The sequence below is a fragment of the Diadema antillarum genome, unplaced genomic scaffold, assembly GCF_040938485.1.
Source record: "Diadema antillarum isolate AM-2024a unplaced genomic scaffold, OU_Dant_1.0 seq00001488_RagTag, whole genome shotgun sequence".
Taxonomy (NCBI): domain Eukaryota; kingdom Metazoa; phylum Echinodermata; class Echinoidea; order Diadematoida; family Diadematidae; genus Diadema; species Diadema antillarum.
Window position 1 is genome coordinate 121,752 of NW_027272227.1, and position 27,601 is coordinate 149,352.

A 27,601-nucleotide genomic window follows, 5' to 3' on the forward strand; every position below is an offset into this window, starting at 1 on the left:
AGCAGTTTTTCCACAATCCTTTTTTGGGGGGAGAGTATAACGATCAGCTATGTCTTAGATGCCCCTTTTCATTTCTTGAAATCCTTTGCATACATTTCACTTTCAAGTCTAATAACTTTTGAAAGGATAATGCTACTGCTTTGAAAGTTGGCATTTATTATGGACAGAATGTGTTACTAGTAATTGAGCATGCTTAATTTCAGCTTAATCTGATAATCCCTTCATTGTTGCTGTTCCAGTGGTTTACATCCTGTGTTTTGTCCCTTTCATCGCACAGCTAGCACAGCATGGTAAAGATTAGGCGCTTGAATAGACCCTGTACTTCAGAGCCTCTTTTCTCAGTTCACTCTTTTCCAGAGTATGTGCTTTCTTTCTAGTATTTAGATAGGTTAGAAGAGTCCATTTGAATTGAGTTATCAGCATTTTAAAGCTTAGAGTCTGCTCTTTCAGAATCTGCCCTTAACTAAAAATCGATGTCTGGCGACTTTTCTTGGTTTTGTGATGCAGGGTCACAAATGTAAAATCACAAATACATCACCTTATGGTGAGAAAATGACAATATGAACAGTTTTATTGAAAACTTACCTTGCCTAGCTGCAGGGTTTGCTGATGTGCTCTGGCCACTAGGTCACTCATATCTGCCTTGAATTTGTCGACATCCTTGCAGGCATTTGATGATGCATGCTCAATAAACAACTCAGCCACAACATCTCCCTGTGAAGAACACATCATCCACAAACATGTGGTCTTACTACTATACAGTCATCAACACAAAGAAGGACATGAAAAAAACAATCTAAGATTTTCTCCACACTCGTGTAACACTCAATATTCAGTGGCTTGTTTTCAGTTCAGTTTCAACTTCAGTGTATGTCTTGTGGGTATCAAAGTTTTGCCTCTCTCAGCATTGTGGACCTACAGGAGCAGAAATTGTGACTTTGTGACTTTTCATAAATGCCTTCTCAAGTTTGGCGTGTAGTAGTATGTAATTTCTATTTGACTGATCGTACACATGAGAAAATGACTTGGGGAATCCCTGCATCATCTGATCTGATGAAGTGATTTTTATCATAGCACACACTAGGGTGTACTCCTCACTCTTCGTCACACTCTTGCCTCAACCTACCACCAAAATACAAACCTATAAAAAGGGACTGCATATTTTCGCGTTTGCTCCCAAATCATGGAACTATAATATTGCCCTCAAAATTTCTTCCATCCCTAGTTCAAATCAACTGTCTAGATTTGCCCCACATTAGTGGTTTAGAGGACACTTCTCACAATGGTTATCAAATTCAACAAGCTTATGTTGACAAGTTGGCCCAGTGTGGAATGTGCAATGCATGCAGTGATACACAGACCACAGCCATTTCACATATAATCAACTTATCAAATTATCACATAGACATGTAGATGGGTCAAAGGCACTAAAAATGTACCACTCGGATTTGCAGACTTTTGAAATTTAAAGTTATCCATAAATCATGTCGTACCACTTTATATCATGACAGTGTGAAATATGAGCAAGTAATGTTCCGAACTCTTTTATTCCACACACTTCAAATTGAACTCATGAACTTTACTGGTAACCTACATTACAGTGTACTGCATTTTGCTGAAGTCATCTGAATTTTATATAAAAAAAGATACATATGAACATTGGTAATGATGTTTCTATACTAGCCACAGCTATGGTTTGATGGTTTTGATTTCACGTGGCTTTTCAAATTTAATGTCAAGATTTTTATGTGTTGTGTGTTTGAGGCCTTCATGAATGTGAAAGAGTATGTGTGCAATCCATGTCAGATTGTATCTTATATATTTTTGCGTACTTGAAGATACCCATGCCATTATTTGATTGCAAGATGCCAGTCTGATGTACTTGGCAAGTACATGTATAACCACACTTTTTGCATCACAATGAAAACAATTATGGCAAGGTATGTTTCACATGGTGGGTCACTTAGGTTGCAAAAGACAACATACACTTTGTAATACCTATACACGAAGGAAACACAGCTCTGGAATATCTTTAAAGCCATACAATCGTGGCGAGTGGTTTGTGCGGCATGGAGACCAATGCAACACGCTGCCTCCCCCCATTCTGTATCAATGTTGTGACACCGAATGAGAATAGCGTTGGCTCAATGGGTCAGTAAACAACACTGGGTCTCAAAATCACCTGACCCAAAATGGCTGTCCGATCGAGCCACGCGAGCTTCCGAGTGGACGCACACTCACAGTGCGCACGCGCATGAAGAGAGGCCAAAAGAGCCACGCGTCTTCTGGCCTCTCTCCTCCAATCACTGCAGCTCGCAGTCACAATGTTTGTGTATGATGCGTACACACACACACATATGTGTCTCAGTGGCAGCATTGTCCCACACGTTTATGGATGTAGCACTGCAGTCAGGCATTGCGCAATTGCATGCACACACTTCGTTCGTTCAGGAGTTTACGTACCATTAGGGGTTACGATTGTCCGACTTTAAGATAAAACTTTCCTGTGAATATGAGGTTGGTTATCCTGAAGCGACAAGTTTCATTCTTAGCATTTCTCAGCACTTTCAAATCCTCCGTAAACAGATATAGCCAGTCAACAGTTACTATGAACAAATATTCGATTTAGTTGTGTTTACGCTATAAGGTCTACACATAATAATTTTACATGTGGATGCCAAATACTTCACTGTGGTTGCTCCGATAAGCGAGTAAATTTTTTCATATGATCATATCTTATATGAGTGTGCAAAACAAATTAGATGTCAGTTGTAATTTCATCCTATGAATATTCATAAAATGGTATTAACATATGTTTCATTTATTACGATAATGAAGTTGTGAAGAACACTTATAAGTAACAGATGCATCAAAAGACAACATAATTTGGAACGACTATCACTTTAAAGAGAACGATAAAATCTCCATTTGCAAGGTTGGTACAAACAACACAATTGCAGATTATCAATGATACTTGCATTCTGTGCATGTTGATGGAATGGTAATGTATGTTTCATGCACATGCTGATAATTCATGTACATATTCTTAACTGAAAAGAAATTAGGTCTCCAAAAACAGTCATTACATTTACTTTTACTCATTTAATACTCATTACTTTTTGAAAATAAATAAGCCTTTCATCGAGATGCTTTCATTGCACCTGATTGACAAAATGCCCTTTTTCAGGCAAAGTGAATGGATGCAAGGTATTCAATGTCTGAATCATAGCCATAATGAAAAAAAAAAGGAAAAAAGATCATAGGCACACAATAGGCCTACTCAGAGGGCATTCTGGTTGCAGTTTGTTACTCAAATTTAGGTTTGTTATTCCAAATGTTCCTCAATCCAAAAGTTAAATAAGATTCATTATTCCCAAGGTTCATTGATTTGAAAATGAAATAAGGTTAATTTGTTATTCTGAAGATTTGTTAATCTGAAAACGAAATGAGTTTTGCTATTCTGAAGGTTTGTTGATTCAAAAATGAAATAAGGTTCGTTTTTCCACAAATGAAGAAAGGATCAATTCCAAAGGTTTGTTAATCTGAAAACGAAATAAGGCTCATCATTTTGTAAATTCAAAGTTCATTAGACTGCACCTTCTTTCATTTTCGGACTTATGAACTCTAATTATTTCATTTACCGATTGACAAACTTTCGTAATAACGAAGTCAACATTATCATTTTTGGATAAACGAAACTGTGGAATAACGAACTTGCGGAATAATGACACAGATGTTCAGATTTACACACCCCATTTCATTTGGGATTAGCAACATCTAGCTAAAGGGAATTTGTGAGTTTCTAAATAACGGACCTTTGGTGTAAGGAACCTTATTCCACCGTAAGATTTAATAGTGAACCTTCAGACGAAAGAATATCATCCAGGATTCAAAAACCAATTACCTCATGATTGCTAGCCAGGCACTACATTCATTTCACTACTGAGCTTCAGCCTATATAGCAAGTGATCGTCCTTATCACTCATAACGACTGGTAATGCATATGTTCACAAATTAATGATTTTTGCATCAAAATGTATTTTATTGCAATTGATTGACAAACTGCACTTCATCAATGTAAATAAACACTGATTATTCAGTGCTTGTATGAGCTATAGCCATGATAAAAATTATGGGCATAATACTTCATGACTATAAATTACTCTGATATATGTATGAGCTATAGCCATGATAAAAATTATGGGCATAATACTTCATGACTATAAATTACTCTGATATATCATGCAGTACGCGTTATTTCGGGGTACCACGTTGTGTAGCGCCACCTCACGTCCACTCAAGGACAGCCGCAGAGAAATGCATGCACTGTGTGTGCAGTGTACAGTCATTCCCATGCCACTGCATGCGATACTATGCATGCATTGTATACTAAGTACTGTGCTAGCAATATAGCATGTGCTTCAGTGCAGTGCAGTGCAGTACAGTGGCTAGCGCGCGCTAGCTCCTTTGCAGCACCAAAATAATTTCCCACTATTTGGCACCCAGGGTACAACCTTTAAAAAAAAAAACACAATTCAACAAAATGGCTGATTTTTATTTGGTATCCCGGGATGCCATTTATGTCATCATATCCTATGTTAAATGCAATGAAGAGGAGATAAACAGCCACAGTTTAAAGGGACATCACCCCCTTCTCTGGAGTGCGAAGTATTTTGATAGCATATAAATATATTTATTTCAAATCATTCATGCTTTTTCATACATTAAAGGGACTGTTAAGTACTGGTGTAGGTGGGGATTCATGTTTTGAACATTCCTAAGTAAGATAATGAGAAACCTCTTATGAAATATGAAAGAGCATGTAATTCTGAGAAGGATTCAACGTTTATTTGATTAAAATTAGTTTCCAAATGGCCGAGATATCCAAAAAAGTGATAACAATAAATGGCAACAGGCCACGCCCTTTATTAGGATCTCTTTGTTTCACCTTCTTTTTGGATATCTCAGCCATTTCAAAACCGATTTTCATCAAATAAACTTTTGATACCCCTTAGAATGCATGCTCTTTGACATCTCATAGAGTGGTTTCTGAATATCTCGCAAAACATTAAATGCTAAATCCTCACCTTGACCAGAACTGTACACACCCTTTAATTTTGAGGTTTGATATGGGATAGTGTAACGTATGTTACCACTGAATTAACTGCAGTTTTTACAAGTAGTAACGGCATATGCGAGGTTAAATGTTTCACTAGAAGTGCTATTGAAACACCCTCTTCTTTGCTAACTAATAAAAGTTACCATTAATTTTGAAAAAAACTATAATCGTACAAAATACATTGAATAATTGAAACCTAAGATACATTACCAAAGATGAAACCTGCATTTTGGATGTATGTAAAGTACCATATTGCGAAGTAGATATCTGCTTAAAGGACAAGTTCACCTTCATAGACATGTGGGTTGAGTGAATGCAGCATCTAAGGCAGACTACGCCATACATGATACATACCTACACCGTTAATGCTATTCCCTTACTCTACCCGCTATTTACAGGCAAAGGTTCTCTTTTTGGAGAGAACAACTCTCAGAGACAGTCTGTAATCACATGATAGTCATTGTGACGACAGACTTCCCTAGGGCACAGCTGGAAACCTAAACATAATGGCGTATTGCGGTAGACACCTCCTCTTTCCCTTACCGGCACCTGATTTGTGCAGCTAGTCAGGGGCACCTGCTAGAATTATTTGGTTTCTTTCACCCGCTTCTCACACTTACTACCTACATCTATACAACCTTAGAAATCTCCTAAGTGACGAAAATGTCAGTACCGGCTCCCAACACACGTACAATACGTGACACGGAGAAAAGAAGCGAGAAAACCACCCCTACCGCCCCAAAGAACACAGGATCTGTGAAAATGGGTCATGGTAGCGCATGCAGGGATAGATCCGCTATGGACATCCCGTACACAAGCAATACCAACACAGAGAAAAACAATGTGGAAAATTCAAATGAGATCACATTACCACCAAAGAATGATATCCCAAATTCCCATGAGCTGTTGTAAGATGGGGGAATATTCGGGACAAATCTCAGCAGAGTGAGGATACAAAAATGAGCCCCTCTGCCAAGAAAGACAAACCCCAAAAGTCATTGGGAAAATCGGAATCAATGTCAAACTCCCGTAAACAGACTCACAAATCTCCATGGACAAAGCCTACGATGTACAGGGAATGTAGCACTGGGGCGGAGGTTGCTACCTCGATTCATACACAAACCTTCACTACATGGGGAATGGAGGTTACTACTCCCGATCCCCCAAATTCCAAAATAGCAACAAACGAAACAAACGCTCCACGATCGATGGCTTCGGTCGCCCCAACTTGGATCTATCGTTACCAAATCCGTTTGCTGACCCGACAACGGCTGCCAGTTGGTTTCTCAGAGCCTTTCAGATGGCTTTCCAAAACCAAAACAAGCAAAACTTTTTGACCCATGTCAAGCCTCTTTCGAACGCACCATCGACGGTCTCCCACCCCGACGGGGCCAGCTATAAAGACACCAGTGCTCCACTGAACCCTTCTGAGGAACCGGGCGGACATTTGCAGCTGAGAAACCGAGAACCGACAATGCGACAAAACCACAAACGTAGTCCGAGCCCCGCACGATCCTCTCATTCGGGCGTTGCCTAGTTAGCGGCGTCAATTCAACTTGATGATGAATCAGTTCAGCTATCATCAACCTATTGTGAGCTCAAGGAAGAGGAAATGGACAGACTCATCGCTATCATCGTCCTCTTCCATGGAATCGCGTTACCAAAAGAGGACAGCATTGTCTTCATCTGAGGTGGATTCCGTCTCGGTTACCGACACCACTCTTACTACTAGGGAGGCCATCTCCAAAGTGGGAGACATTGGGGGATCCCAGTCCCATGCACAAGGCAAAGATCACTCTAAAGACTCCGAGGAGGTTAAAACGTATTGAGCAGCAGAGATCATAACCAAACACTGCCTACAACTGAGAGCAGAAACAGACAACCAAGAGCAAGACATACCAAAACCCATCCTCTGCTTGGACTCGGATCTAAGTGGGGGCAAACAGACCTCATATTGCACAATCAAACTGGTCGCGCCGTTCATATCCTGTGTGAACAGCCTCAATGACAAGGGGGGCCGTCTACGACTAGCACGGAAAGAGGTAAGTTGCCAATTCTCCTTTGGAAATAATGACTACAAGGCCTTTTCAAGGCCCCTTCACTACCAGACACAGGTGGGGACATGAAAGTGAAGAGACTGTCATCCAAACACAATCCCCTCCGGACCTCTACGTTCAAAATGTAGGAATCCCAGCTTCATGCAATCGATCAAGCAGCCAGGGGTTCCATGAGACTCGCCGCATACCAGACATGCTTACTCACAGCCCAACGTGAAGCTGACAGACTAGAAATCTCAAGTGACGATCGAAAACACATTTCCAACCTGCTGTTGAAAATTGCTGAGTTTCAGTTTGAACAAGTATCCGTACAGCAATTCTCACCACTCGCCTCTGTAGATCTCGTGTCTTAGAGCAACTGCAGATCGAGAAAAATGCATTGACCCTGCTACAAAACCTCCCAGTGAAGGGATGTGATCTCTTTGGATAAAAATTTCAGGAGACTCTTGAATTGTCCATCACAGTGTCCAACACTGCGGATAAGACTGTGTACAGTTTGTCTACTGCCCAAAGCTCAACCTATTATCGCCAGACACCAAAACAACACGACTCACATTTTCGCGAATCTCTTGCTCAGCCACGTCACTCCTCCTTCACATCACACTCACACAGAGAGCAAGGGAGGAAACCTCAAAAAAAGCAGGCAGATGAAAAGTTTTTTCAAGGCAAACCTAGACAATAAACCAGACCCCATTGCCCAACACATGGTTGACCGCAATTCTGACTATCTCACCAGACCATCACTAGACCTACAACTTCCACCAGTAGGGGGAAGACTAAAACTCTTTGCAGCGAAATGGTGCCAAATGACCACGGACAAATTTGTTCTACAAACCATTCAAGAGGGATACACCATCCACATAGACCCAGCATTCCGCAAATCATTGTGTTGACTAAGACGTGTCACCCCCCTTCTGAAGAATCTCAGTCAAAGAAGAATATTACTGGGAGAAATACACACTCTCTAGTCCAAACAAGCCATTCGGTGAGTAAAACCATGCAACGATCTCATCCTATCTCCAGTCTTTCTCACTCAAAAGAGATCAGGCAAATACAGGATGATTCTCAACCTCAAAGAGCTAATCACTTCATCCCAAATCAACCTTTCAAGATGGAAAGTTTATCCAAAATCCTTCCTCCAATCCAACCGAATGAGAGGGCAGCCTCGATTGATCTGTTGGATGCGTACCTACATGTAACCGTAGCCCCCAAAATCTCAACGACTGCTGGGGTTCGCAATAGGGAACAGAACATACGTCTACCAAGCTCTCCCATTTGGCCTTTGCTCATCCCCATGAGCATTTGCCCTCGTAGGAAGAACAGTCGCAGCAGCATTACGCAAGAAGGGAATAAAAATCTTCTGCTACCTAGACGATTGGTTACTTCTGGCCCCCTCCAAACAAACACTAATCAGGAACATTCACTACATGATCTTCTTGGTCACCAGTCTCAGATTCATTCTAAACCAAGATAAATCACAACTAATGCCAACCTGAACCCCAGAATTTCTAGGAGCAATCTAATCAATAATCAACATTCCATGTCAAAGAGCAACACTGGCATTGTAAAGAATCCTGGTGATAAGGTACAGGAAACAGCTTCCAGTTTACTTCGTACCCAGCAGTCTTCGGTCAAGCACTGGCAAATTTTCTTAGCGTTGCTGGCAAGTCCTGTCGACATAGTTACACAGTGCCACCAAGGAATGAGAACCGTCGAATTACATCTAATGAAGTTTCACTGCCGTCCCTCACAGGCATTACAGACAACAGTTCCCCTGACCCCACAGACTCGAGAAAAAATTCAATGGTGGCTTCAGTCTTCCACACTACAAACAGGGAAAGCATTTCGAGATCATCACCTAATCATGACAATTCTAACAGATGCCTCCAAACAGTCCTGAACTCCAATCAAGCTGGGGGACGTTGGAGCTACGAGGAAAAAAGTTGCACATCAACAAATTGGAAATGGTAGCAGTACAGCGTGCCCTCAAGCATTTCGGGAGGTAAATACAGGGGAAGGTGATCCTAATAAAGTCGAACAAGTAGTAGAGGCTACTATGTAATCCCGTGAGATTTTTGTGCCAAAATTGATTTTTTTTTTTGGCTAACTTTGTCAATTTGGGGGTGCAGAATCCAAAAAACTTTGGTTCCATTTTTTCTGACCACGTCTTGAGCCGCCATTTTGAATTTCAAAATGGCCACCATAGCAAACTGTATTTTTATCCATATCTCATTAAGTGAGCATTGCAGAAGCTTCAAATTTGGTTCAAAATGCATGGTTGTGATGTCAGACACTCTGGTATATCTTTTTCTGATATTTTGGATTGTTTGATACCATTTGTAGGCTGCCATTTTGAATTTCAAAATGGCCGCCATAGCAAACAGTATTTTGAACCATATCCCATACGGTGATCATTGTAGAAGCTTCAAATTTGGTGCAAAGTGCATGGTTGTGATGTCATACACTCTGGTATATAATTTTCTGATATTGTGGATTGTTTTGATACAATTCATAGGCTGCCATCTTGAAATTCAAAATGGCCGCCATAGCGTTTTTACCCATATCTCATGCTGCAATTATTGTAGGAACATCAAATTTTCAGTAATGCACATGCTAGTGGTGTCCAACGTTCCAGTACAGCTGTTTCCTATTGTGGATCATTAGATAGGCCACCATCTTGAAATTCCAGATGGTGGCCATAGAAAAACATATACTGTGGTAAGCACCCTAGATGAATTCACCAAAATTGTCCTAGTTAGACTGAATTCATTTTCCGGTCATGCAGAACGACAGCCATCTCTTAATTCAAAATGGCCGCCATAAATTCAGAATGTTAGGACGAGGTTCCAATGACATCATCAAGCCATCCTGAGTGGCAACAACTGCGTATGGGGGGGGGGAGAGAAGGGGTCCTGTACCACTTCCCATAAGCAGTGTGGGCAAGCGTGTCAGCGTTACATCCCACGTCCCATAATAGCCAGGCGGGTATATGTGGTTCGCGTAATACGTGGTACAGCTATGGGCTTAATACATACGTGATTTGGTTTTGCCTCTCAGGTAATACATTGTATTGGTGTCATGGAACCTCGTTAATAGTTATATTTAATCCCAGTTATTAAATATTTGTACAAAAGCAATCATTGATACAATTAAAGGTGATCTTCAAAAACTTGATGCTGCATCGAGAGAATAAAGACAAACAAGGAAAAGTCTCGCAATGGCAAGAAATGCCAGGGTCACCTTACCAGGCATCCAATTCACAAGCTTGTTTGTTGACCACAAAATGAAACAACTCATCAGGGAGCTCATAATTGCTGGATGTATTTCTGGAATAACACAGAATGAATAAGGAATGTTAATGAGTAGGGTTTTTCCTGATTTCCCTTGTGTGGGTCATCCTCAATTATCAAGACTTCCAAAATGCTTACTGCAGTACCGCCAATGATTCTAAAACTACAATGGAGCAATAATAGCTCAGTCTCTGGCACTGTGGATGTATCAGAACACCATCACACGAGGGTAATCTCAAAAATTGTCACTGCATTGAAACTGATGAATGTGGTGTTTGGCAATCAGGTAAAGGAAACATTCGAGGAGGATATTCTAGAAAGAAATGAAAAGGGATGTTTTCATGTTCTGTACTAAGAATTTGTATCTGAAAGAATTTAAAAATAAAAAATCTATCTGGACAAATATGAGAAAGGCCAGACATTCAGCTCTTGCAATTGAAATACACCGTGTAAGATTGGATAAAAAGACATTAAGCTTTTAGAGGACCACTACCTTCTTATAACACTTCTACCGGTGCAACAGTCTGATAAACCTGTCATTATCCAGTCATTGATGGATGATACAATTATCGGAATTTATTATTTCTACTGTTCTAAGTAATTCCACAATCACTCTTCATCTCCAAATTCTATAGCCTTCTCCTCATTCTCACTCACAAAGGTTCATTTTTTCATACCCATGCCCTAGAAACCCACAAAACTGACCCAAATAATCAGCCTGAAAGTTGAAATACTGATCAGTCAATTCCATCTGACACAGATACCACATCACAAAAAAAAAACCCACAGAAACAAAGGGTTCATCAAAGATGCCATGGGAGCTGTCACCCGTCACAACGAGGAAGCAGATATCCTCATTCCATTGCATGTATTAGATGCTACTTCAAGAGCAACAGGGAATTTCAAAGATATTGATGATTATTATGTATAGACACTGACATCCAAATGGATCTTTGCTTTACTTTTAATACTGCATCGCATGTTGTCTGCTCCATCACTGGAAAAGGAGAATCGCTGATGATAAAGTATATACAATTGACATTGTTGAGAAATTATGTTCTGCAAATTGTTGTGAAAAGCAAAGGTCTGCTTGGTCATGCCTTTCATGCTGCAGGCTGAAGTTGAAAATTTGAGGATGTCTCAAAGAGCAGACGGATCAAAAATTCTCTAAGCCTTGAATCATGCAGAATGTGCAATGACACAGTCCATGCCTTCCAGGAGTTGGGCGTGGATGACTTCAACCTGGATAATCTCCTGCTTTGCTCTCTAGAGTCTTGATACAACACATTCAGAGAACAAACCTCATAAACTTTCACAACCTAATTTGTGCCTCTACTTACAGGGGAATATAATATTGTACATTGTATTTCCAGCGGATATACATAAACTGTGCAATCAAATGCTTTGAGCTTCCTACACCAACGGTAGCCACAGAATTCATTATCATGTTCATATGGCAAGAAATGCAAAAGTCATTGTTTCTGGAAGAATGTAGAACCAATCCCCCCCCCCCCCTCGTGTACAGCCCTATACAAGTGCTGTGACTTCAAAAACACATGCAGGGAATGGGCCTAAAAGACATTAACTAAGTAAATATCCCATGAATTTTTAGTACACGCCTAATATTGTTTATTTAAACTTTACAATCAAATCATCTAAATGGGGGCATTTAGTCACTCAGACACAGTTATTAAGGCACTTTTGAAAGTCATTTGCTTTGACACCAAAATCATATGATTTCCCATTCACAAGTTTTACCCAAATGCAATGCTCTTAAAAGAATGTTTCCCACGGCAGCCATTTTGCATTGCAACATGGCAGTGTACCTGCAGGAAGCAGTCCTGCCTACGCAATAATAACACTATTTATTGAAGTGATTGACTTACATAGGTCCTACATGAAAGTACTCCAGCATGCTTGAGTTTGCAGGGTAAAGATCTTACAGCACCAAATATGGGTAGAAATCCATCTTGAATTCCAAGAGGGGCAACCAATGCAAATAATCCATTATAACAGAATGTATATAATTATGTGTGTGTGTATGTGTGTTTGTAAAAGAATGTACAATGTACACCACCATATGGTAAACATTGATATGCCTAAAAGTTGCTTGTAACCACAGATATTAGCTGAAAAGCAGCCATTTTGAATGATAAAATGGCAACCCCAAAAATGATCTACAATTCTAAGAAGGGGATCAAAGTGCATCTGAATGTTCAACATCATGAGCCCGGTTTATATCCGAAATGTGAACTTTCTGTATTGTTTACAACATGAAATATGGGTCAAAATATACATTCTGGTATGGTGGCCATTTTGAATTTCAAGATGGCCACCTATAATATCAAAATGGACCATCAGCTCAGAAAAAGATGTTTCAGAAAGTCTGATAGCATACGCATGCTCTTTTCCCTAAGTTACAACCTTACACAATGCATATGATATGAGATATAGGTCAATCAATTACATTTGCTATGGTGGCCATTTTGAATTTCAAGATGGCCGTCAACCAAAATGATTCACCATTTAAAACAAAAATGTATATACAGCATGTCTGACATCATAAGCATGCCTTTTGACCCAAATTTGTACTTCCCATAATGCTTATAACCTGAGATACAGGTAAAAATTCATTTAGCTATGGCGGCCATTTTGAATTTCAAGATGGCAGCCCTCAAATTGTATCAAAACAATCTACAACATCAAGAAATGGTGTATCAGAATGTCTGACATCATAAACATGCTTTTTGCATCAAATTTGAACCTTCTATGATGCTTACACTATGAGAATTGGGTCAAAATACAGTTGGCTATGGTGGCCATTTTGAAATTCAAAATGGCGGCTGAAGACGTGGTAAAAAAAAAGATGGAACCAAAGTTTTTTGGATTCAGCACCCCCAAATTGACCAAGTTAGCTAAAAAAAATCAATTTTGGCACGAAAATCTCACAGGATCCGATATTTCGACATAGCAGACCGTACTAAAGACAGTGGTAGCCTATCTCAATCATCAAGGGGGAACTCGCTCAAGAACACTGTGTTATCGAACTCTGGAAATGCTGAAATGGTGCAAAAGCCAGAACATTCGTGTCTCTGCATCCCACATCCCTGGCATAGACAATCACATAGCAGACTTCATATCACGAGGGAGCTATCTACCAACAGAATGGATGCTGCACCCAGTAATAGTGAAACAAATAACCAGTTCAATCAACCATCCATTGACCTGTTTGCGTCAACACTAAACAAACAGCTACAGACGTACTGCACAAAACACAGGGACCCCAAGGCTCTGGCAACAGACGCATTCTCAATTCCATGGAGCAATGTCCTAACATATGATTTTCCCCCGTTTGCACTTATCATGAAAGTGCTACCGTAAAGTTCCGTGTATAAGACGCACCCCTACTTTCGGGCCTAGAATTTAAAAAAACACACACAAAAAAATTTCCATGCAAATATTGCGTGTGTCATACATATTATTTCAGCTCAAAATTTCCCTAGAATGCAGCATGTATTTGCTCTATTTTTCGTTTCCTTTTATACTTTCTTTTAACGGTATTCATCGGACATCAGCAAAATATGGAAGACGCAAAATGCGAGACTTGTCTCAGTACTCACTTGCTATTGTTTCTCCTTTCAATCGTGGTACATGTGTCATGCATATCGTACTCATGAGTGTACAGTATGATCTTTGCCGTCATACACATAGCAGAGGGTGTCTCGCATATTGACGCATGTCAGACTAGAAGGTTCATTACGAAAAATAAGAAAAACATCAACAAGTGTAGCACAGGGATCATACGGCGAGACGTACGGTGCGTACGGTAATAACACTCACTGTTGTTTCGCCCGGAGGGATTACCAGTGACATGTGTGTCTCTTGTACCATGCTTGTATGCACAGTGCTAGCCTTTTGCAAAAGGCAGCTCACTATAATTTCAGCACACGCACACAGAGAGCAATGGACTTGCACACACAGCGCGCAACGGGCAAACGCGCTCCGATCCGATCGCTGTGTGCACGCGAGTCCATTGCAAGAGCCTCTCTGCAGCTGCTGCCTTTGCAAAGGGCTTGCTAGCTAGCTAGCTAGCTACAGTGTAGCTATGCTATCCTAGCTATAGCATAACTGGCCTCGTGAAATGAAGAGCAAACGAACGACATGGATATGTATGCATGCTTCACACATCGTTCATATTTACGGTGACATAGTGTCGATCCTACTCCGTATTTTACAGCTTTTGTCTATGGCCATATCGATACTAGTATATTGATAAGTTTTACGGTATCAGTAATTTAGTAATGATACCTGTACATCGCGTATTCCAGCTACTAGCAGGGTTCTTGTTAATTTTTTTGACAGCAGGTAATTAGTCATTCACAGGCGGTTACCAAATTGGCCGGGGGTCCTTGAAGCTGAAAGGAAAATAGCATTCTGGAGGGCCATTAGTGGCTTAAAATGACACCAGAATTACACTCTCTACAGACGGTGAGAAATACAAAAATCCACAAGTTTAGAAGGAGAACTGCAGGAAAAAAATGTTACAATCTCCAATGACCATGACATGATGTGCCTCCTACATCCTATTCCTATTGCTTTAGATTTCTGACTACATGAACTAGTCTGTACAGTACTTTCATAATATGAACATAGGGATATTTTCAAACTGTGCAAAATGGAACATAAATCTGAATAATATATAACTACACAATCCAGACTTATATTCAGAATATTTACTGGAAAAAATCAACATGAAATTGACATTTGTTTTTGTCCGCGCAGCCAGGGCTCGACACTAACGTCGGGCCACCAAAAAAAAAAGTCGGATGTTTGTCTATACTTTTGGAAATGAACAGCTGTATCAATCGACTCCGTAAGATGCTGAAATAAAATGTCAGATGTTGCTTTTAATTTTGGAAATGAATAACGGTAATAATCGACCCCATAAGATACTAAAATAAATGTTGGATGTTTGCTTATACTTTTGGAAATGAATAACGGTAAGACTCAGCTACGTTGGGTGGTAAAATTAATGTCAGATGTTTGATTTTGCGTTCGGAAATGAAGAAGGATAACATTCGGCTCCGGAAGATGCTGAAATAAATGTCGAATGTTTGCTTTGACGTTCGGAAATGAATGATAATAATAACATTCAACTCTTTACGATGATGACATAAATGTCGGATGTTTGCTCTTACTTTCGAAAGTAAATAGCAATAACATGCGGCTCCGGAAGATGCTAAAATAAATGTCAGATGATTGCTTTTACGTTCGGAAGTGAATAGCAGTAATATCCTGCTCCATACAATGCTAAAATAACTGTCGGATGTTTAATTTTAAATTTCGAAATGAATAACAGTAACGTTTAACTGCGTTCGATGGTAAAATTAGTGTTTGATGTTTGCTTTGACGTTCAGAAATGAATAACAATAGTATTCAACTCCGTACGACGCTAAAATAAATGCCGGATGTTTGCTTTTACGTTCGTAAGTATAAATAGCTACGGTGGATGCTAAAATAAATGTCGAATGATCCCTTGACATTCAGAAATGAATAACAATAATATTCAACTCCGTACGATGATAAAATAATTGTCAAATATTTGCTTTTATGTTCGAAAGTAAATAGCAATAACATTCAGCTCTGGAAGATGCTGAAATTAATGGCGAATGTTTGCTTTGGCATTCGGAAATGAATAACAATAGTATACAACTCCGTACGATGATAAAATAAATGCCGGATGTTTGCCTTTACGTTCGATAGTAAATAGCAATAACGTTCAGCTACGGAAGATGCAAAAGTAATGTCGAATGATCCCTTGACGTTCGGAAATGAATAACAATAATATTCATCTTCGTACGATGATAAAATAAATGTCTGATGTTTGCTTTTATGTTTGAATGTAAATAGCAATAACATTCAGCTCCGGAAGATGCTGAAATAAATGTCGGATATTTTCTTTGATGTTCGGAAATGAATAACAATAGTATTCAACTCCGTACGATGATAAAATAAATACCGGATGTTTGCTATTATACGTTCGAAAGTAAATAGCAATAACATTCAGCTCCGGAAGATGCTAAAATAAATGTGGAATGATCCCTTTGACGTTCGGAAATGGATAACAAGAATATTCAACTCCGTACGATGATTGAATAAATGTCTATTATTTACTTTTTTGTTCGAAAGTAAATAGCAATAACATTCAGCTCCGGAAGATGCTAAAATTAATGTCGAATGTTTGTTTTGGCGTTCGGAAGTAAATAACAATAGTATACAACTCCGTACTACGATGATAAAATTAATGCCGGATGTTTGATTTTACGTTCGAAAGTAAATAGCAATAACATTCAGCTCCGGAAGATGCTAGAATAAATGTCGAATGATCCCTTTGGCGTTCGGAAGAATAACAATAATATTCAACTCCGTACGATGATTAAATAAATGTCGTATGTTTGCTTTTTCTTTCGAAAGTAAAAAGCAATAACATTCGGCTCCGGAGGATGCTAAAATAAATGTCTATTATTTGCTTTTACATTTTGAAATGAATAACAGTAACATTCAGCTGCGTTTGATGGTAAAGTAAATGTCTGATGTCTGCCTTGACGTTCAAAAATGAAAAACAGTAAAATTCGGCTCCGTATACAATGCTTAATTGTCAGATGATTCATTTCACTTTCGGAAGTGGACAGCAGTAATTTTCGGCTCCGTACGATAATGAAATAAATGTCGGATGTTTGCTTTTAAATTTAGAAATGAATAACGGTAATATTCTGCTCCTTACGATGCTAAAATAAATAACAGATTGATGCTTTTACATTTGGAAATGATTAACGGTATCAATCGGCTCAGTTAGATACTAAAATAAATAGCGGATGTTTGCTTTCACATTCGGAAATGAATAAGGAAAACATACAGCTCCGTAAGATGCTAAAATGAATATCACGCACGCGTATCTCGCGAAAAACAAAATCGAATGATTTTATCAATAAATTAGTAGAAACATCGGCAGGTATTTCTGTGTCCTCCTATCGCGTGGTTTAGGAGAAAACGTGAACTACTCTGCAAAACGGGAACGAGACATGGATAGCGTTAATTTTGTTTGTTTCTGAGTCTTCCCGCTTCAGATAGTATAGCGCTCGTTTCATGCCAGCTCGTACGAGTACGTACCGACTCGCGTACAAACCGAGCGGGCACAGTAGTGTCAGTGTGCACTACTGCGCGCGCGTGCAGTTTCGAATTGAAACTATTTTTTCTTTATTTTTATTTTTATGTATTTTTTTCTTGTTCTTTTTTTTTTCAATGAAGCCACAGGCGGTTACGATCGGCGTTACAGCCGGTAAAAATAACCGGTAACCGGCTATTAACAAGAACCCTGTACTAGGTTGGCTGTTGGTAGCTGGGTAGACTGACATCGGTAGCATACAGCAGTGCTGTTACAGCTGTTGTCTATGGCCAGATTGATACATCGTTACTGCACAAGGCCGATGTAAGTTTATCTCGTATTTGCAGGTTTTGTGTGTGTCCAGATTGAAAGATCGCTCATTTATCCGTAAGTTTTAGTACTTGCTTACCTTCCAAACGTCGATGGGCATACATGACCCCAAGTTGGCCTTACAAAATTGGGTGTACATGACAGATTTTTTTTCCGTGATTCGACTGTACCCGTGTATACGACGCACCCCCGATTTTCAATGTTTTCCGACGAAAAAATAGTGCGTCTTATACACGGAACTTTACGGTAATCAAGATTCAGGAAGAGGAAGTGAACACTCTCCCAATAGCCCCATGGTCGCCCCGTCATCCATGGTTCTACACTCTTGTGAACCTTTTGTACGACTTTCCAATAGTCCTTCCAGCCAGGGAAGACATCCTAAGACAACTGGGAATGACGCATTACTACCCAAACCCAGCGAGACTGAGGCTGACACTCTGGCATATTACAGGGCAGCAGCACTTGAGGCAGGACTTTCAGAAAGGGCTGCCAGCCTTACAGCACAGTGTCTCAGAGAGTCAACCAGAAGCACCTACAACTCAAGACTGCTGCACTACGTTAGGTGGTGCAGGGAGATGGAGACTAATCCACGCAAAGCATCTTTAGGTGAGATTGCAGATTTTCTAGTCCCTCTCTATGACAAAAAAAAATCATCCATTGCCACCATCCGAGGTTACAGGTCTGCCACTGGAGTAACGCATGAAGATTTTGACAATGGTGAATCTGTCTCCTCTATCATGCTCACAAGATAAATGAAAGCTAATCTTGCCACCATCCGAGGTTACAGGTCTGCCATTCGAGTAACGCATGAAGGTTTTGATAACGGTGAATCTGTCTCCTCCTCTATCATGCTTACAAGATCAATGAAAGCTTTTTTCCTCAACAGACCAAACAGGAAGACACTGTCCCCACCCTGGAGCCTTCCCATGGTTTTCCAAACTCTTGGCAGGGCCCCCTTTGAACCCATGTACAAGGCAAATCTCAAAGACCTAACTATCAAAACGGTTTTTCTCCTCTCAGCAGCTTCAGGTCAGCGCCATAGCTCCATCCATGCCCTCACCACTATGAAAGGTCATTTCACTGGGAGAAAAACAAAGTCAGACTTCTTCCCCATTCAGTTCTTGTCAAAAAACCAGCATGAGGCCTCGCAAATATTGGAAATCGTACTTCCACCCATAAACTCCATTTCCTCCATAGGTGAAGATAAGCTGTGGTGTCCGGTTCGAGCACTCAAATAGTACATCCACAGGACACTCGACCAGAGGTCATCCAAACAACTCTTTGTAAGTTTCCAACCAACACACAAAGCAGTCTCTCGGGACACAATATCTCGCTGGATTGTAACAGCAATTAAATCAGCAGGCCAAGATGCCCTTTTCTCAGACAGAATTCGAGGTCATGACACTAGAGGATTGGCTGCCTCATGGGCCTTTTTCAAAGGAGCAGGCATGGAGGACATCCTAAAAGCTGCACACTGGGCCAACACAAATACCTTTACTGCTTGTTACTTGTCTATTAGTACTCACACTGAGACCAAGTTTGCTAGGGCAGTCCCATCCTGTACTCATTTTGAACTCTGGTACTTTAGACCAATTTTCTAATAATATTTGAACTTTTATACTGTCTTATTTCAGTACACAAGGGAAATATGGTATACACAGATGACATCAACCTATCAGAACATGCTCCTCATAGCCCTGGTATTGTAGTCAACCTGTTTTACTTACAGGGCAGTTCTGTCTTTACGTACCTGTTGTTCCACCTCCCTTGTTATAAGGTGGAACTCTGGCATTAATGGTGTAGATAAATGTGGCATGGTCTGCCGTAGATATGAATTTTCAGTAGTGAAAATCAGATCTACTAAGTAGCCATACTTACCTACACCACGGCCGTCACACGGTAAAAGGGTCTATCTTGAGAAATGTTACTTTGGAGAAAAACGGGTTTAAAGTTTGGTGTATTTGTATGTCTGCCTCTTGTGTTTGTAAAGAGAATGGCTTGTGATTGTTATGTATCATGAAAATATCTACATAAAAGAAATGTTTGAGAAAATTTCATCTTAAATGCTTATTTCAGTCCAGAGTTATTACAGAATTTATACAAATAGACCGTTTTACCTTGTAACTGCTATCGAAATCACTGACGGTAAAAATCGGCTATCTTCAAGATAGACCCTTTTACCATGTGAAACGAACGTCAAGTGCCACTGTGCTCTCATGCTAAAATGGTCTATGGAAACCTTACGTAAAACAAAGCCGAGTTTACGTGGTAAAACGGTCTAACTTCGAGGTAGACCATTTTAGCATGTGAAGTTGACGTTTAATAGCAGCGCACTTTTACGGTAATGAATGGTATATGCAGCACGCGCGGCAGCTGCTGCATGCAAGCAACGCTAACGGTGCATGTATGCGCCTGTAATGTAACAACCTAGTGCTGCTATCGCTAGCTAGCTACAGACTACTGAACCAAACGAATATCACATCAGCTGGACAATTTTCCATAAGTTATTTCACTGTCGTGAAGTCGAGGCTCTCTGTCAAGAATTTCACACTGTTCCCAGGTTCCATGGTTATTTTTCGTGCCTGCAAGTTACTTGTCAGGACGGCGTGATCGACGTCATCCAGTCAGTCAGTTCAGGCAGGGTTGCTTAGTTGAGCTAAGCTCCGCCTCCACCAGAGTGAGCACTAGCCGCACCGGGCAGGGGCCGGGGCTGTTCCCTGCAGCTGCATACGTATACGTGCTGCGAGCAGTCCGATCATGCTCCACTTACTAATACTTACTGTGACTGTCAATGACTGAGGCCCGTGTTCTACTGTAAACCAAAGTTTAAACCCACTTCAGACTCACCTACGGTTTAGGTAGACCTGACATTTAATTTGTATTGTGCTGCGAGGTTTAGTTAACCCAAGAATATTTCGGGTTTAGATTAAACCCGAATTAGAGTCTGCAGACTTGGGTCAAGCCACCATCATGGAGATGATGGACCATGGTGCATTAGAAATGGAAGAATAAACTCTCCCTCTCAGAGTACCGGTAAATTTCGCTCCACAAATCCACCTAAATATTTAATTGGCAGCGTGTCAGCCACATGAGTGCGACTTTCTTGGACTCTGTATAGTTTTACTGGTATAAGTACATGCTGTATCTTTGCATGTCATGACTATATAGGCCTAACTTTGTTAGAGTCCTAGCCCGACCAGTGTGCCGCGCACATTGCTGCATAACAGAATATGCATGGTTAAAGCGTAGAGCTATTCCTAGCTGATAGCCAGCCGGCCGGCCAGCCGGCCATCACGCCACACCGGCGGCCCGGTGGCAAGCAGCAGCTGTTCGCTGGATGGGGCATGGCTGTCGATCAAATCGTGAATTCGGAATGGATTGATAAACCAAACCAGGACCTTGAGGTAGGAAAGTAGGCCTAAATAAAAGCTCTTCTTCGAAGGCATGCACTTATTCAGTCAGTCCGCAGCGCGAGCGAAAACGCACGTATTTATTCAAGTCGTATGCACGGCTGAGCGGTGCTTGCATACGTAATGAGCAGATTCATGGTCATGAATAAATCCGTGTAGAACGAATATTTCTCGTCAGTTTTCGACACTTTTAGTATCGACTGAAAGAGAAAACATAAGCAAATATGCTCATGATCAAAATAAACGGAAAAGAAGAATAAAGAATATCAAAATCCCTCTCGAAGTTCGGTATTGTATTCAAAAATATTCCTTCACGTTTGACGACAAAAAATTAACCTGAAATCTTTCATGCCCCTCTAAAATATGGTGAAGACTATGTCCGCTAAGGTATATAGTATCACAATAAGGGCACGTTTTCCCATCTTTATTTCAATACGGGTCAGGAACTAGCAAAATTCAGAGACATGTCTAGCGTCGAGTTTAAAAAGATTATCCTCGCATTCGCACCGGAATTCTGGGTCTGTGATTGGTCGAAATCTGTCGCAAGACGCGGCGTGTCGCATTGCGTAGTATCCATTGGCTGCTGACTCAATGCTGTGAGTTTTAAATGTTAGGTTCCAGATTGTGATCGAATTTTCACTCTCTGTACAAAACTTGAACTTTACACAGGAACCAATGATGTGTATGTGAGTGCGCACCTACAATGACCCTGAACAATGGACCTGGCTGCCACCTGTCCCGAGCTCTGCTGCAAGGCACATGAATGCTTAATCAATTATTCATGTGATTGCCCCGAGCACTGCTAGTCTGAATTCTTGACACAGGGTGAAATGCATGCACATGAAAGAAGTAAGCACATGTTTCCATGTGCTTGCACACACCACATTTCAGAATGAACAAAGACTAGCTGCGATAGTGGAATTCCTCATGAAACATTCCAATCCTGCCCATTGTCCACGATCATTGTCTGGGTATCAACAACACATTCCACGCGTGTTCATTCACTACCCCACTTCCAGTAAGAAAACATAATTTGCCTTGTTTTCAACAGGAAAATTCACAACCTTAAAAATGGTGCCCCTCTTCGTTTTTTAATTGATCATACTCGCTCAAGTTTCACGATTGTGAAATCGAAGAAATTACGGAGATCTATTTTCAATACCAGTCAGGAACTAGCAAAACATCAAACTATGATCTAAAAGCTTCTTGAACATTGGCAAAATAATCGTTTACTTTGATGGTAAAATGGACTACTATATTGACATCAAAAATAGGGAAATTAGGTATCAAATTAATGAGCATAATCAGCTCTATAACTTACCTAACCATCCTGGGTCAAACAATGCACTGCGAAAGCTATGAAAGCTGTTGTTGCGACCTCTGCAAAAACTCTCGCAAAGTATCGCGAAATCTCATCAGTCTCAAGGGCACAAACTGTGTAAACGTGATTCTGAATAAAATTGTCGTTCGTGCCTCATTATCGCACACGCTGCGGACTGACTGTATTGAGCACCCGAAAGATTGTGGTTTAATAGAATATGGAAACGATTTATGATTTAATTTTAAAATATAGAGGTCTAACAACCCTGTCTCACATTACTTAGTTTGTAAAGCTACGTTAGTCATTAGATTCTTCCACCTAACGAAAGTCATTATTATGTCATGTAGACTCTAGATCTAACGTTTGTAGACTAATCCTAGAATTTTAACTGTTTAGTCAAGCCGTTTTAATATGCCCAAAACTGATAGAGGTTCTCTTATAGTCGGCCTAGATCGACCTCAAGTTCTACTCTCCTGACTACCTAGACCAGATCTACATTGAGTTCTAGGTGCAGCCTTACTTAAAATCATCGTAATTTAATGATAGGTCTAGATGTTTCTAACAAGTTTGTGCATACTTAATGACAGTTAATCATGTAATGTGAATTCCATTGCATTGCATTTGGTACGTATCCTGCAGCTGGGCTTATCAGGCTTGCACTAAGTCGTCCTATGTACGGAGCGATAGGATAGGCGTAGGCCTAGACCAATACTAGACTACCCGATACTAGACTGCAATAGACTATTTTAAAAGTGCCGTTCTCTTTGTAGGTCTAACAGTTAGAAAGCTAGTGTAGATCATCTACAATTATTTGCGTACCACTACTACAACTAGTATTATACATGCGTGTGGTCGGTTAGCTGTATCCAGCACGCTCTGTGTGCTAGGTGTATAGGTACGTACGCTGCCTTGTTCAGCCATCATTAGACTCGAATCAAACTCGAAATAAACCTCTTCCTGGGTAGGTGTAATTTAACCCTATTCTAACTGGGGGGGGTCAATTTGACCCCCCCCCCCCCATGACATTTCGCATTCGTTATAACAACATTTTGTTATAACCGAACAAATACAGTATATCATAACGAAAACAAGGAAACCACGCATATCGTATTCTGTTTGTTGAATACTCCTCGTACACTGGAAGGCTATATGAAATGGGATGGTACCTTTTTATTTTCGTTTAAATATTACATTTAAAAGAGATCATAAAGTTGTTTGTATTGTCACACATGTATAGAAAACAATGGTTTAGGATTCGGTTACAATTCCCTATTCAAAAGGTTCGGTTCTTACTAAGGTTCGTTACTTCGAAGGTTCCTTATTCCGAAGTTTCACCATGCCTGGGGTTCCGAAGGTTTGTTCATCTGCAGCTTCGCTCTTCCAAAGATTCGTTATTCCGAAAGTTCATAATTTAGATAGAAATAGGCCTATATAGTTTGTTTTCACAAGGTTCGTTGATCGGGAAATGAAATGAGGTTCGTCGTTTCAATGGTTTGTAAATCAAAAAATGAGAAAGGTTCACTATTCCGAAGGTTTGTGTCTGAAGGTTTTTTACCCGAAAATGAAATAAAGGTTCGTTATTCCAAAGAAAGCTTGTTAATCAAAAGACATTAGAAAAGTTATTTCGAAGGTTTGGTTATGTTAAGACGATTATAAAGTTTGCAATTTTTAAGTTTTGTTTTGATAGTGGACTCACCTTTTCACTTTTGGATTAACGAAACTTTTATTTTAATCTTCTGATTAATTAACGTTTAGAATTCCTATCATTTTCAGACTAACGAAACGTCGTAATAAGAACCATATTTCATTATCGGATTAACGAACCTTATAAATAACGAACCTTTGGCATAACGCCAAAATGTTCGTAAAAAAAACAATCCCTATTTCATTTCCGAACCAATGGACATTTAGGTGTATCTGAATCTGTGTGTTTTGTAATAAAGAACCATCAGAACTATAAAACGAACCTTATATAATTTCAGATTGTATTACAATAACACAAGTTCCCCTCAGAAACTGTGCGTGACACACGGAGCAAACACACAGTGATGTGAAGCGTTCGCACATGCAGAGACGCTATAAATGCTTAGTGTTCCTTTACGTATTTTCGAAGGCGATCCGCACTTTGTTATAACGGAGCACATTTCTTTTGTTTTTCTTTGTCAGTGGCGCTCGAAAAAGACATCGATATAGCGAAAATTTCGCTATAACCATGTTCGTTATAAGAAAATTTTGTACCATAGACTCAAATGGGGAAAATTTTGGGACCAGAAGTTTTACTGCGTTATAACAAAATTTTGTTATAACCGTGTTCATTGTAACGGGAGTGCACTGTACGAGAGGCTGCCTGGAAGGATATCTCTTACAAGATGTGAGCACAACCTTACTAGATAATCATACCTCACTACATAATGAACTTGCCAGACCTTGTGAAAATGTGGTTTTTGTTTTTGTTTTGTAACATGAGGCTTAACAAATTATGTATGCATCTGTTTTCCACAATATGACGCTATTTTCTGTTCCAAAGTGAATGCTTACATTTCATTACCTTACGTTAAAGAAAACCAAAATCCATATTTAAATGTGGATAGAATGAAAGCAGCAATACAGCAGCAGAACAAATCAGTGAAAGTTGTAGGAAAATTGGACAATTGATTCAAAAGTTTCGAATTTTTGAAATTTTGGTGCTGTCATCTCTGGATAAGAAGACTACTACAGTTCATGACATCATGAATAGACAACAATTTTAAGAAAATACACAGAAAATTCACTATATTTTAAAATTTCTAGCATACTGAAAGAGCACTTGACTTTGATGCCTCTTTCAGAAAACTTGGAGAATGGTAATACATGTATTCTTAACATAATATGTGACCGTGCATCACAAAACGAACAAAAAGTCGCACGCACTGATTTTGTGTGAGGACTGAAAATAGGTAAAAATGGTCAATTTGGTCAATCTTGACTTTTTTATATTTTCTGAAAGAGCAAGACTTCTTCTACATTATGCTAAAATTTGGTATCATAAAATGAACAGGAAAGTGTGTTTTTCGGCAGTTTATCTCGAACACTTTTTAAAAGTGAGTGTGATTGGGTGTGTCTCTAGAGTACCCCTTTCATTTCTTAAAAAAACGTGTAAACACTCTTCACTTTCAACTCTAATAACTTTAGAAAGGATGATATTACTGCTTTGGAAGTTGGCATTTATCATGGACAGAAAGTGTTAATAGAACATGCTCAATTTCGGCTTAATCTGATAATCCCTTCATTGTGTTAAACAGGTGGGTTTTCATCCTGTTTCTTTTGTCCCATTCATTGCACAGGTAGCATGGCTTGGTGAAGATTAAACGCTTGAATAGACCCTGTGCTTCAGAGCCTCTTTTCTCAGTTCACACTTTTGTGGAGTGTGTGCTTTCTTTCCAATATTTAGATAGGTTAGGAGAGTCCATTTGATTTGGGTTATACATCATTTTAAAGCTTGAAGTTTGCTCTTTAAGAATATGCTCTTTAACTAAAAATCCATGTCTGGCAACCTTTTGTTTGTTTTGTGGTGCAGGGTCACATATGTGAGCTATAAGTCGATGGAACATTTACTTTTCATGAAAAAAGATATTTTGTGGAATTCTTACACTTTCTTCATACTGTTGTCCAAATGATGTCATGAACTGCAGTAGTCTTCTTATCCAGCGATGTCAACACTGAAATTTTAAACATGCGTAATTCTTAAATTGATTGCCTAACTTTTACTCATGTGTTCTACTAATATTGCTGCTTTCTCTCAATTTGCAATCATATTTGAGTTTTGGTTTCCTTTATAAGTGATTATATCATAAAATTCACCTTGCATAGAACTATGGCACTGAACACCTGGAAGAAGTTGCTGAAGTCCTTTTCATCCAACTGTGCTATGATGCCAGTGTCCAGCAACACTAGACAAAGAGGGCTTGGTGCCTCTTCAAGGCAAACCTGGAATTCATCAGCATGATCCAAGACTTGCACCGTTCTCCTTGACAGGGACATGCTTTTCTCAACACCCTGAACAAGAATATTGCCTGGATGGAGGTCTGCGTGGACAAGGTTATCTACAAAAACCTGTATTGATATCAGAGGATATATATACATATATATATATTTTTTTTTTTTTTTTTTGGGGGGGGGGGGGTAATTATGTTTTTAGTCTTCATTTCCTAACCAAAAGAGAAACATAAATCAAAATGAACCAATTGAAATTTTTATTATACTAACATTGCATGTCATTACGATATGTAGATATGTAGTGTTTTACCACTATGAAATCTATGGTATTGTTCTCTCCATCTTAGACATTTCATAACACAAAATACTAGCAGTATGTAAACTGGACGATAGTTTGTTTTTGTGGTTTTTTTTTTTTTTTTTTTTAGAACAAAGCTATCATTTGATGGCAGATTACTTAAGCTACAGAGCACATTTGTTTCTTCTCTTTTAAATCTGCCTGTGGGGAGGAGACTAACATGACATGCAACTTTGAAATTGTCTGATACAGTTACAACCTCAAAAAGAATATAATCAATTTTTAGTTGTATACTATAAAATGAACGTAAGATGATGCATATAATGCAACTTCACCATCTTGAGAAGGACATCTATTCCCATCTGAGCAAGACACTTCTTCACTCTGACATCTTCCGGTGAATTTTCAAATGATGAGACGAATGACAATATGCTCTCACCCTCCTACATAAATGATAGAGGGAATATGAGTTAACAATAGTGGCCTCTTATAATGCACTGATGTCCAAGAATCAAGTTGCTACGTGATTCAGATCCAAGGTATTGTGTAGTGGCACCTCATTTTCTTACAACATGTTATACAGTTACATACTGCTATTATGGTGGCCAAATCTTAACGATTAGCAATAGCGATTCT

At 39.6% G+C, this 27,601-nt stretch overlaps 1 protein-coding gene and 1 pseudogene across 4 annotated transcripts in view; one reads left to right on the forward strand and one right to left on the reverse strand.

Moving 5' to 3' along the window:
- The window catches only part of LOC139710004 (uncharacterized aarF domain-containing protein kinase 2-like), a 150,481-nt gene that overhangs the window by 31,401 nt on the left and 91,479 nt on the right, over positions 1–27,601 (reverse strand). For all 4 annotated transcript variants that reach the window (XM_071621955.1, XM_071621956.1, XM_071621954.1 and 1 more), the window contains exons 6-8: positions 27,301–27,408; positions 26,533–26,784; positions 586–714 (exon numbers count right to left, since the gene is read on the reverse strand). In XM_071621955.1, the coding sequence (XP_071478056.1) occupies positions 586–714; positions 26,533–26,784; positions 27,301–27,408 (489 nt within the window). The remainder of the gene's footprint in view (positions 1–585; positions 715–26,532; positions 26,785–27,300; positions 27,409–27,601) is intronic.
- LOC139710002 (uncharacterized) lies at positions 6,252–19,199 on the forward strand (annotated as a pseudogene).